Raw genomic sequence first — 12,812 nt, 5'->3', positions numbered from 1 at the left:
CCAATCACGTGCGAGATGTCAACGTCCACGCTTCGCCCATATCTACCACCGGCACATCGTTTTGCTGCATTCAAAGCGCAACATGATCTCTGCCACTCTGGTATCAAGGCGACTAGGAAGCAAGTGACATCGAAGTTCTTCTGGTCATCCATGAACAAAGACGTAACAACGTGGACAAGAAACTGCGTCGGCTGTCAGCGAGCAAAAGTACATCGTCACGTCGTCACGCCGCTAGGAAGTTTCCCGCCGTCTCAACGCTTTGAACACATACATATCGATATAGTCGGCCCACTTCGACTATCTTACGATTATCGATATTGTGTGACTATCATGGACAGATTTACAAAGTGGCCAGAAGCTGTACCAGTGCGCGAAATAACTGCTGAGATCGTCGCAAAAGCGCTATATGAAAACTGGATTGCTAGATTCGGCTGCCCACTACGTATATCAACCGATCAAGGCAGGCAGTTTGAATCGTCGTTGTTCAGCGCGCTAATGAAGAAACTCGGCATTACACGCATACGTACAACTGCATACCATCCGCAGTCAAATGGTCAAATAGAGCGCTGGCATCGTACGCTAAAAGCTGCGTTAATGGCTAGAGGCGCAACTACAAACTGGAGTGACGAACTTCCCACCGTACTACTTGGCCTCCGAACAGCGCTGCGTGAAGACAACAACTTAAGTCCCGCGCTAATGACCTACGGTTCTACGCTACGTGTGCCATCGGATTTCTTCGCGCCGGCTACTACAACTAACATGTCGGACGAAGATTACGTGCGCTGCCTCACACAAACGATGACGTCACTCTCACCTTCGTGCACTACCGCGAGAACAACAGCCAGTCCCTTCGTACATAAGGACCTCGGTACGTGCACACACGTCTTCGTGAGGAATGACACCGTGCGAGCGCCGCTGACTCCACCTTACGATGGACCGTATCCAGTACTGCAGAGACACGAAAAGTTCTTCAAAATACAGCTACCGAATCGAGAGACAGTTGTATCGCTGGATAGACTGAAACCGGCATACATCTGCAACGAAAACGAAACGCCAAACACTACGTGTCCTACGAATACAGCAAGTACAACGAGCATCGTGGATCCTGTACCTTCACAGCAACCCTACGTCACCAGGACCGGCAGAATATGCAAGCCAAACGTACGCTTCGCTAAGGGGGGGGTACTGTGAGGTACGCTACGCTACACCACCCACAACATGGGATTGAAGACCGCTCGCGCCGAACGCGTTATATTTACGTTAGTGCTATCTCGCTCGCGCGCGCATCTGTCTCGTTTCTTTTAGGTACTCACAGAGTCTTATCAGAGCGTTCTTATTGGACAATCGCGCTACGCTCTCGCCTGAGCGTTAGCACTACTTCGGCCCCTGTGATTTTACACTTAAGCTCGTTCTGTATTTACATTTAATATATACTTTATACTTTACACCATCATCGCTGTTTCATTTGAACACTACCTGCATTGCTGCTACACGTTGTTATCTGCATACAACCGTTCATTTCCGTATTGATATGAGCCCGAACATAATGCTAGGCGACCTATTGAATAAACTAAATAAAATTACTTAATTACTTCTAAAAATTTATATAAAGGATCTAGAAAAAATCTAAACGAAATAAGTTAGTCACAGTCGAGTATGTTTTACCTTTTCAAATGCAAAACCTAGATAGTTCACTGAGGGCTGCGGGATTGTTCGTAAGAGTTACCGCGGCCCTGGTACATAAAAGGCCTGCGACGGAACACGACGGTTTTTAGTCAGTAAAATTCCCTCACCTCTGCTAACCCACAGCGGGATGATCATTTGATGATTTTTGACGTCGTTAAAAAAAGGTAGTTCACTAACCCCAATGAAATCAAACAATAGTTATTAACTACGCACTAGCAAACATCGTTATATAACAAAAAATACTCTACTGAAAACAAGACAGCTGTCACGTTGTACCTATTAAATAGTTTCAGTGAATCAATGGGAAAAACGTAGGGTTTTAGCTGTCCGTGAGTAAATACGTTCATTCATAAATTTTTCTAACTACACCTTGAGGATGTAAACAAGGTGTAATTTCCTGCTTTCATTGACTAACTTTTACTACGAAAATATTGGAAACTACTTCACAAACTCAGATTTAATATAGCCTATGTCACTCGGGAATAGTATAGCTTTTCAACAGTGAAAAAAAATATTCAAATCGATTCAGGAGTTTTGGAACCTAAACAACAAACAAAAAAATGTTTCCTCTTTATAACTTTAGTTTGATTCAGGCCATGTCACATGGACATATTATAGTGCACGCACATTAGCTTGGATACAGGTGCACTCAGTATTCCTTCACTCTCATAGCCCGATGGGACAACAATCCCCCAGACAGGTGATCACCTATTTCAGTTATAGGATAGAAAAAATACTTAGTTATAGAGTACTTACCTTCTAAGTGCATAAAGTATTTTCCTGACGGAAACCGCGGGATAACTGCATAATTTACACAATGCAATAATACAAGAAAGTTATACAGTTACTTCCTTATTATTTAATTTTTATTTTAACAGGGATAATCCACTATTTCTCTCGTCATCCGCAAACAGTAGGATTTCCAGGAAACTTGACAGCTAAACTAGTTACACAGAGGAAGGAAAGATGAGAGGAGATGCCATCATAAGGCAGGTAGGTCAGGCGCCTTCTTAAGAAAGTCGTAGTGGCCTAGGGGGCAAAGAACCAACCTCTCAAATATGAGGGCGTAGGGTCAATCCTAGGTAATTTAAGTACCAATGCAACTTTTCTAAGTTTGTATGTACTTCTTGAGTTTATCTTAGACACCAATGACTGTGTTTCGAATGGCACTTTAAACAGTAAGTCCCGACTGTCAGTGAACATCCTTGGCAGTCGTTTCGGGTAGTCAGCAGCCAGTAAGTCTGACACCAGTCTAACCAAGGGGTATTGGGTTGCCCGGGTAACTGGGTTGAGGAAATCAGATAGGCAGTCGCTTCTTGTAAAACACTGGTACTCAACTGCATCCAGTTAGACTGGAAGCCGACCCCAACACACTTGGGAACACCGGTTTTGGCGCTACTTTCTTAAGAGATTTAGCGTTATGACATCTCCGCTAGTGATTTAGTTCTCCATGGTTAGTAGTTACAGTAATGATGGAGTAAACTACAGCGCATGTGCATTGTGATGCAATTTAAATGCACGTGCTGTGGATTCACGTGGATGCAAGTTTCATTTGTTTTCGTGACGTGGTTTTAATCGGTTTTAAATAAGGGGTGCTTAAAGTATGTATGCTGAAAGTGAGATCGAAATCAAGAGTAGGATACAATGAAAGGATTCATGTTTCAGTATCTTCAGGTCTTATATATTTATATTTGAAGACGATCCTAGATTCAATTTGGGCCTTTTTCATTATCAATTCCCTCTAGTTGAATGAAATATTTAGATTGCAAACCCTACTTCGCATGGGTTGATTGTATATTTCCTTTGGATTTTTTGTTACTAAATAACGATAGGTTCATCCTCTCACAAGCAAAAATATTTTAATTCTAAATTAATGCTCTTTTCTCAATACTTGAATAGACCCGACTTTTTATCGTAACTACAATTTCTAACGTACCAAGAACATCCCTTTGGCCACTTCCCTTGCACCTGCCACATACTTATGTACTAATATATCCTGCAATGAATCCTTTGTGACTAAACAATAAGAACACTGGACACGTCCACAAACATCCTGATTGGGAACAATAACTTGGTATCTGTACTCCATACAAATGTAAGAGGTGATGAAGCTGACCCTATTTCTTTTATACGCCGTAGGAACTTGAGGTCCTTGAAAAAGTAGACAGTAGGTTTACGAGAACGTCTGGTTTTGATTTTGAATTATGCCAAAATACATAGTAATTGACGCTTTGTTAATCGTCTTTAAAATAATAGTTGTCCTTTTGTGCCAGCGACTTCATCTATGTAATCTAAAAATAATGATCAGATACCTAGTAAAAATATAGGTAATCTAACTAAATGTAGAGCGTTGATGCAGTGGAAAACAACCATATATCCATAGAAACTTTCGTCTCTTTGTTAGTAGCAGAATAATAGCTATGCTAATAGATCCAAAATAATTAATCTACAATCTTATGTAACAACTTACGCTATAACTGCGAACTTCTTGTACCTAATTTCAATACAATCGGTTCAGTACGTTCAAACGTGAAAGCCCGATAGACAGAAAAAGTTACTTTCGCACTTAGGACTTATAGAACCTTTTCTTTAATCAACGTGACTTTTTCACACGTTTATTCGCCATAAAGACCACCAATCTGACATCATACAAGTCAGGTGCTAATTCTAGATCCAACACACGATATATTAACCTCTCCACGACCTTAAACGACATTGACAGTTTGAGTCATTCCATCGAAAATAATTGTCTTGGACAAACTACATATTTCTTTTGTATCATCATCGTCATCATCTGCTTCCTGTGTTGTATGGCAATTTTATTTGTTTTAGTGTGTCATCAAATCTGGTTATTAAAACTATCATTCTTCTTCTCAAAATCTTTCTTTTACAGCCTGTCTGACTATCGAAATTCTATTTGAATTCATCGTAATATATCTATTTGTAAGATAAGATGTTTGTTACGCTGACGCTGGACGGATTAGCTTAACGGATTAGATTAACGGATAATTTGCATTTGACAAATCTAAGTATGCTTTTTATACCATCATCTGGACGGTACTAAAATCGACAAAGAAAATTGCTTAAGCCAGTGGCACTTTCATAACCACAATGATTAAAATTCATCAGTTGTTAGTGTCAGATACCATAACTTCAAGCATAGACACAAACTCATAGGTACCAAAAACAATACATGTTCGAGAAAACTCACACGATAAAAACCATAAATAATCTCTAGACAATTGTGTACGACAAGACGTTTTTGTCAATATACACAATACGTAGTTTTATTGTAAGTCTGTACCATGGAGAACAAAATGACTAGCGGAGATGCCATAACACAAAATCTCTTAAGAAACTAGCGCGACAACATGCGGATGTTCGGGGGACGAGGAATGTTCCTAGCGCCCCCCTTACACGCCTTCTTTAGAAAGAAACCATCCATTATTTTCAAAATAAAATCAACAATCAATCAAGATCAATTGGGCTGCCCGGGTTACTGGGTTGGGGAGGTCAGATAGGGCAGTCGCTCCTTGTAAACCACTGGTACTCAGCTACATCCGGTGAGACTGGAAGCCGACCTCAACAAAGTTTGACAAGGAACCCGAACACGTTAGTACTAGTAATTGCCTACAGTACGTTACCGTGACCCACAAGAAAGCCTGACCTACCTTCCTTATGGCATGTCCGTTATCTTTCCTGCCTCCGTGGTCTGAACGTGTAAGTACATGAACTGTGTACTAATCTATGGTATGCTGTAAATTTTCCAAGGTTGCTCCTATTGTCGGCAAGTAACTGTAACAGCTAGGAAGTTTTTATTCAATCTAGTTTCATGGTTATGTAGTATTTGATCCTTCTATGTACAGAGAAAAAATAATGTTAAAATGTAGCTGCTAATGTAATGCTGGCTATCTACATAGGAAATTGTTTAAACGAAAAATTAAATATGATTAAAAAAAATATTCGTTACTGCGCCCATAATCCTTATCTCATACACAAATACCTATTACAAAAAGCTTCATAATGTTTAAAACTATAGTTATTCAACTAAAAATGAAATTAGAATAGATAAACTAAATATATCCGCCCCACATCGGTATTAAAACCAGTTTTGCAAGCATTTATATCTTTGACTCATATTATTTAATTAATTTAGGAAATGACGATACTAATTATAATATATCTGATTGATTTCCTTCCGATTTACCTTAACCAAGTTCAAAGAAAAGGTAATTATATTATGTCACCTGGAAAGATAGAATTTCCCGGTAAATACCAAAGAAATGCTGCTTAGATCTGGGTTAATTACGGCCAATTAATTAATAAGTCCTTTGACAACATTCCAAAATTAGGACTAATTAAGTAATTGTTATATTCCTGCAACGCAATCACGCATGCACTAATTGCTTTCACTAATTAATTAATATAGCTCTGTAACATTATCCCGTGAAACAATTAAGCTTCAATAATGACGTATATTGTTAAAAAAATATGTTTATGTGGAGTCCAAGTAACCCATGTTATGATCAGTATGAGGTATGAATCACTTTAGTTCGAAGTCGCCTTGATCCGAAGCGACGTTATATAGCCGCGACCGGCTGTACCCCGCCATTTAATTCTGAACGCTCGCTCGCGCCGCACGTGTAACTACGAGTATTAAATAAAACAAACAAAATGAGTACTACCGGTGCTTCCTCCGTGCTCCTGTTCATCCTGAACATCCTCCACGTGGTGTTCGGCCTCGCCATCGCCTGTGCATCCATCTGGTTCTTCGTAGAAGTCCACAGCGTGACCAGCTTGAGGAATACCAACCATTACTTGCTGGATTACAACGTGTACTGGCCTCAGGCTATCCCCTGGGTGTTCATCCTCGTCGGTGTCTTCGTGATCTGTGTGTCGTGCTGTGGTTTCGTTGGTGCTAAGAAGAGGAGCAATGGTTTAGTAGTCATGTACATTGCTTTCGAGGTCACCGCTATTGTGGCTTTGGTGGCGGCGGCCGTTGTCGCTCTCACGTTCGCCGACACGAAGTCGACCGACAAATTCATTGAAGACGCGATCTGGGATGTTTATACTACGATGAAGAACGACAGGAACTTGGAGACTTCTTTCGGTAACATGGAGAAGCGTCTGCAGTGCTGTGGAGCGTCTGGACCTAGAGATTACAAGAACTGGCGCGATTCCTTCCCTGTTTCCTGCTGTGACACTTACTACCACGGTTGGATCGGATCTTACAACATCGACTGTGACTTCACCAACAAGCTGGCGAACGAGAGACACGGCTGCACTGAAGTAGCTACCAACTACACCAGAATTATCATCAGAGTCCTGTCAGGAGCATGCGTGTTCACGGCTTTCATTGGCTTAATGAATGTCATCGTTGCTGTCACGCTGTCAAAGAGCATGAAGAGACGACCAAGACCGATGCCCGTACAACTAGAATCTGAAAGCAAAAAAGTTTTATTGTAAGTTATTGATAAATACTGTGTTTGCAAATGTGTTAGCAGATTCGACTAGTTTATCTGTCGTGTCGAAGAGAAATCGTTGAGTAACCAGTCGAACGTTACGTGTGTGATAACGCAACACTCGGTGCTTAGTTTAAATATTTATTTCTGCTAGATGTAAGGACTGTTTCACATCAGCGGTTTTAGCTTTAACTGTATGATTGAACTCCACCGAGTCGAGCTTACGGCTTCTAGTCTAAGAGCCGACTAATGCATTTAATGCGTTTAATTGAATCTTCCAGTTGCACGAACAAAGAACTTCAATGAGTCAATTTAAGTACCCTTAATTGAATTGGATGTTAGTCATATAACTGTCTGTATGAACTTTAATAACGACTGACCTTTGTATTTCTTAAGATATTAAGATACAAGTAGATAACTGGGATATTTTTCACGTGTTTTTGCAGAAATGTGTGTTAAAATATTTCGGAAGCGTATACTAAGGATGTTAATTAGGGATGACTAGATAACAGAAATTAATGAATGTTAATTGACTTTACGATCTGATATCGAATCTCGTACAATAACGTATTGTAGTGTATACAAATTGTATATTAATTGTCTATGAAACTAGTTTGTACAACATGTTTTGTATTTTTCTCATGTTTTTCCTGACAATAGTCGTTAAGTAGTTAGAAGGAATAATGGCAAATAATGTTTGTGAATCCGTCTACTTAACTTTAATCTTTATCTTCTTAAAAATAAGTATCAAATTCTAATGTATGTTTTAGATAGGTATTTTAACTCAAAGATTATTACATGATTATAAGATTTTGTAGCTTTACTGCCTCAGCGGTCTAGTGGTTATAAGTGCAGCTACGGATCGTGAGGTCCCGGGTTCGAATCCCGGGTCGAGATTTGTCTTGATGTTTTTTTCTTGAGGAAAAATTCTAAATAGCACCTCGATGTTTTGGACTATATATTTTATAGGTCATTGTTTTTATTGTATACAAGAGTAAAATAAAATGATATTAGATATAAATACTTCTAAGTAGAATGTAGTGAATGAATGATAGAATGATGAATGAATGATAAAGTTCTAAGTGAAGCTTAAGATACAGAAAAACTGACAAATTCCTGTAAATATAATATTTAAGAGAAGAAAAAAGCTGTTTCCAAATGATGTTAATGTCTGTTCGAAACCACAGTACCTCAGTTGCGTTATAGCAACAAAAATGGCAATAACAACATTTGGAAACAGACAAATTTCAACCTTATGCACCAAGACATAAGTCACAATATCGTGTAACAAAATCCTCTTACGTAATATTTATTTTTCTGTCCGTTTATCACATCATCGTGAATTATAGAAACTTTATAAAGTATGTATGTGTGTGTGTGTGTGTGTGTGTGTGTACCTGTTGAGAGTAAAGGTCCAAAGATAAGGCTGGCTGCAAACCTTCGAGCCGGCTTGAAACCCTGATAGATTTAAGTTTTGATATAAGAATAAAATGTTATTAAAATAAGAAGCTTTGTGTATTTGCATTTTGATTGAAATAGACTGGATGTTTTATATAATTTGTTGTATGGATTTCTTACCTTTATTTTGCACCTATTACTTACCTAACTTTTGAGAAGGAAATGATAACACTAAACAGAATAATAATAATTATGAGAACTAAAATAGGCAAAGTTTTCATTAACTTTCTACATAGAGTTATAATTGAATGAACAAGTAATCTCTACAGTACCAAAATACATGACCTAATTAAATAAATTCATAATTACAACCCTAATTAAACAAATGACACATTACGAACAAAATCGCAGGAACAATACAACAATATAAATAATTAGTCATTCATTATAAATTATAATGCAGAACACACGAAATGGGTCAAATATTACTCGAGTATCAACTAGTATCAGTTCAGTCGCAGGTGGGATCGATCGTTTGTAAGCTGCGCGCGCGCACCTCAAGGCGCGGCCCAAGTTTATAAAAGTACTTGCGTCACTCACACGCCTCTCATTTCGTTGAAAACGTCGCGCGCGCACGGACCAGCCATGGGGAAAGACGAACTTATCAAAAATGTTCTCTACGTAATGAACATTATATACGCCGTCTTCGGCCTGGTGACGGCAGCCACTGGCATCTGGTTCTTTGTGCAACTAACCGAGTTCGTAGCCTTAAGGAATAGCAACCATTATCTACTGGACTATAGAATCTACTGGCCTCAAGTTGCACCATGGCTGTTTATTCTACTGGGATTGTTTATCATCATGGTGGCGTTTTGTGGGTGGTGCGGCGCCAACAGGGAGAGTCGAGGCATGCTCGGCATCTACGGCCTCTTCCTTATCTTGATCGTGGTGGGTCAGCTGATCGCCGCAACTCTCATCTTTGTTTACGTCGATGGAGAGGACACAGACAGATTCATCAAGGATACAGTGTATGATGGATACTACAACTCTCAGTCCAACCCTGATGTCTTCAAATCCTTTGGAAGGATTGAGAGGAAGTTGCGATGCTGTGGTGCCAACGATGCTCGTGACTACAGAAGCTGGAGGAACGACCTGCCTCTAACCTGCTGCCTGGACAGCTACTACCGTGCTACCTGCGAGTTCACCGACAAGGAGGCGAACGAACGTCTCGGATGTGCTAAAGTGGCGTCAGTGTATACCAAGATCATCAGTTCGTCCGTCGCGGGTGCTTCTCTACTTATATCTCTGTTGGAGATCTGTGGTATTGTGCTAGCTTGGAAGCTCTTCCACTCCTTGCGGGAGGTCGAACACTACATAACGGAGAGGAAAGAAGGTGAAACCGAGTGCTAAGTGCTAAGTGCCAGTATTATTCTCGATATATCGATACCGCCGATCGATGCCGCTACGGTATGAGACTCTAATCGATACCGATTCTCGTCCCTGAAGTAACTTTCCCTTTCTAAGTTTTCTTTCTTTCACGGTGTCTGTTTACTTCTGAATAAAGTTCGTTTCCTTGTTGAAGGAGAGCCCGAAACCTTTGTTCTGTTGCTCTGATATAATGTTACATTCCATCTGTTATTCGATTAGTGTTAATTCGCTTTAATGAAGCAATCTCATAGTGTAATTCGTGTAGAATCTCGCCACGCCTTAGGTCAAAGTGTATATTAAGATGATATTATTCGAGTGAGTGGGCCTAATCAGTGGCTTCCTTCTTAACTCAATGATGCATGAGTACCTGCACTGACTCATAGACCTCATTGTGCCTAAGACATGGTGAATCCGACGGCCTCGCCCCACCAAGTCTCTTCGAGACATACGATTAATAGTTTAGGTATACATAGGTCGGTTTGTAAGTTTCGTAAGTTATATTTGCGTTAATAAGCGTCCATGGACGAGTGGAGATTGTGAGGCGATAGAAGGTCGTCTATGAGAAAAATGTGACCTCAGGTTGGGCAGCTGACGAGCTGTTTGTGCCAGATTCCGTATTGAGGTCGGCCATTGTGTAATAGATGTTACCTGCGAGGCGTGCCTCGATGTCGCTCCACTAGTAAACTTTATTCACGGACCATCGAAATATGCAAATCTTTACGCAATACTATTGTGAGTGGATAAAGTATGCTCAGCGGAACTTATGCTAATATAACGACGTATTTGGATTTCACAATTTCTATAAAGTATGTTTGTCAAGTAGTTTAAATATTGTGCCAAGTATTGGTGTTCAGAACTTTTGTATCACAGTAGAGATTTTATTGTATTGAAGTTTTTGTAATATTATATTTTTTTATAGTTTTTATAAGTTTTTGGAGCGAATTTCCGTCCTTTATATAAAGAGCCATATTTAATATATTATAAATAATGTGTGTTTGTAACAGTGTGTGTCCAATTGCCAAAGAAAGTATAGGTACAAACTTTCGAGAAAAAAAAGAGAATATATTTTTTGCATGCAAAAGAAAAAAACATTTATATCATGTAATTAGTATAAGTGAGTAACCACTACCATTATCACTGTAATAATTATTATTAGCTAATTATTGTAAGTTATTTTTATACAATATCTAATAATTATGTCATTTAAGTCGAAACTAGTCTTAAGTCGTTTCGTTTGTAATAGAAATTAAATGTTAAAATATTTCAGTAATGTATTTTTAATTTGGTTCCTCATTCTTGACTCAATTATATCATAAAATATTGCTTGGCGAAGTAACTTTATGCGACATTGCATATTATTGACGTTTTTGCATACATATTTAATTCTTGGAATTAATTACATAATAAAATATTAAAAAAAAATCTTATGTCACCTTAATTTATCTCAAAACTGCTTATAAAAGCAAAACAAAGAACGTCTCTTATACTTAAATAAGTAACTTCCGCAGATTATTACATAATTAGAGTTTCCTATTCTCATTACATAATTTAGAAAGTTATTGATGCACACACTCATGCGCAGCACGCACACATAGACACAGTTTATTATATTAGTCACCATGAAAGTATGAGAAGTAGAGTATGGTTATGGGATGTTAAGCAACACTATGGGTATACGACTAACAATGAAAAGTCTTAGTCATGATAACAAATAGGTGAAAAGCAAACTATAAACATATAAAATCTTGCAATTATAGGTCATGTCAATATCCAAGTTAGAATCTGTATTAAAAATAAGTTTTGTTTAGAAAAATATAAAAGCTTTTCTCTATCATAAACTTTAAGATCAAAATCTGGACTCGTGTCACCATGATTTTTCTTTTTTTCTCATTCTAACTCAGGATATTTTTATTTGTTAATCAATAAAGTTAAAATCATACCATGCACGTGCCAGTTTTATTTTTTATCTATTAAAAAGCTATTATTTTTAAAAACTTTAGGAGTCTCAACAATTTTTCTCTGAAGAATTTCCACTTACTGCAAGTTATTTTCTTTCACACAAAAAAAAAATATTTAACCATCTTTATATTTGCACATACTGGTAGTACAAAACATACTCAGTAGTCCCTAAATACATAACCACAAACAAACAGATTTCTATTTTCATACAAACACGGCGTAGTGATGTGAAAACTCGTATGTTTACCATAGAGTTATATCATAGGCTGTCAGCCCTTTTTCTATGTCCAAACGAGTTTTAGAAAAACATTCCATATGTTGCGTAACGAAGTATCTTATACGTCGTTGGTTGAAGCTTTTTTCTATAGTTGGGTATGGTCAGAAATGCATATTTTGTTAAACTGTGCTAATATTACAATGTTGTGATGATTTTTTTTATCTATAAGCTAATCTTGAGAACTGTCAACTAGTCCGATATGAAATATTTTTACAGTTTCAGATAGCCCATTTACTATTTTATCCAGATTTGCTAGACAATTCCCACGGTAAGCAGATGAAATCGTAGACGATAGCTTATCAATATTTGGTAAAAAGTATAGCTTTTGCTTTTGAAATATACTCAGCTTTGACCTCTTTAAAATTTTAATCAGCGATCATCTCTTTCGCATGCAAATCATTTGGAAAGTTTAATTTTTCGGTTCAATTACAAAGGCCCATTAAAAAAATATAAAACAGACCGACTATCTGAGGTCAACGCTACCGGACAACAGATAGCATTTATTTTTATAGCCAACAGTTTGTCAATTAGTCTTTAAAAATGCCTACTTTTATATTGACACAATATTTTAAAGTACCTAAATGCTCAAAAAAACCGTGTCT

At 38.2% G+C, this 12,812-nt stretch overlaps 2 protein-coding genes across 2 annotated transcripts; both read left to right on the top strand.

Annotated features, from left to right (window-relative positions):
- Positions 1-6,268: 6,268 nt before the first annotated feature.
- LOC110379758 (23 kDa integral membrane protein) lies at positions 6,269-8,705 on the top strand. The gene has a single exon (XM_021339556.3). It carries the CDS (start codon positions 6,361-6,363, stop codon positions 7,150-7,152), a length of 792 nt encoding a protein of 263 aa, XP_021195231.1. The 5' UTR covers positions 6,269-6,360; the 3' UTR covers positions 7,153-8,705.
- Positions 8,706-9,032: 327 nt separating this feature from the next.
- LOC110379759 (23 kDa integral membrane protein) lies at positions 9,033-11,240 on the top strand. Its single transcript, XM_021339557.3, has one exon. The coding sequence runs from the start codon at positions 9,192-9,194 to the stop codon at positions 9,954-9,956; it is 765 nt and encodes a 254-aa protein (XP_021195232.1). The 5' UTR covers positions 9,033-9,191; the 3' UTR covers positions 9,957-11,240.
- The last annotated feature ends 1,572 nt before the right edge of the window (positions 11,241-12,812 follow it).

The sequence above is a fragment of the Helicoverpa armigera genome, chromosome 28 (assembly GCF_030705265.1).
Source record: "Helicoverpa armigera isolate CAAS_96S chromosome 28, ASM3070526v1, whole genome shotgun sequence".
NCBI lineage: Eukaryota > Metazoa > Arthropoda > Insecta > Lepidoptera > Noctuidae > Helicoverpa > Helicoverpa armigera.
The sequence above is the reverse complement of the archived record's forward strand: the minus strand, read 5'-3'. Positions and strand labels throughout refer to the sequence as shown.

Excerpts from the sequence above, each read along its gene's own strand:
- LOC110379758 (XM_021339556.3), top strand. The coding sequence starts at position 6,361 with ATGAGTACTACCGGTGCTTCCTCCGTGCTCCTGTTCATCCTGAACATC.
- LOC110379759 (XM_021339557.3), top strand. The coding sequence starts at position 9,192 with ATGGGGAAAGACGAACTTATCAAAAATGTTCTCTACGTAATGAACATT.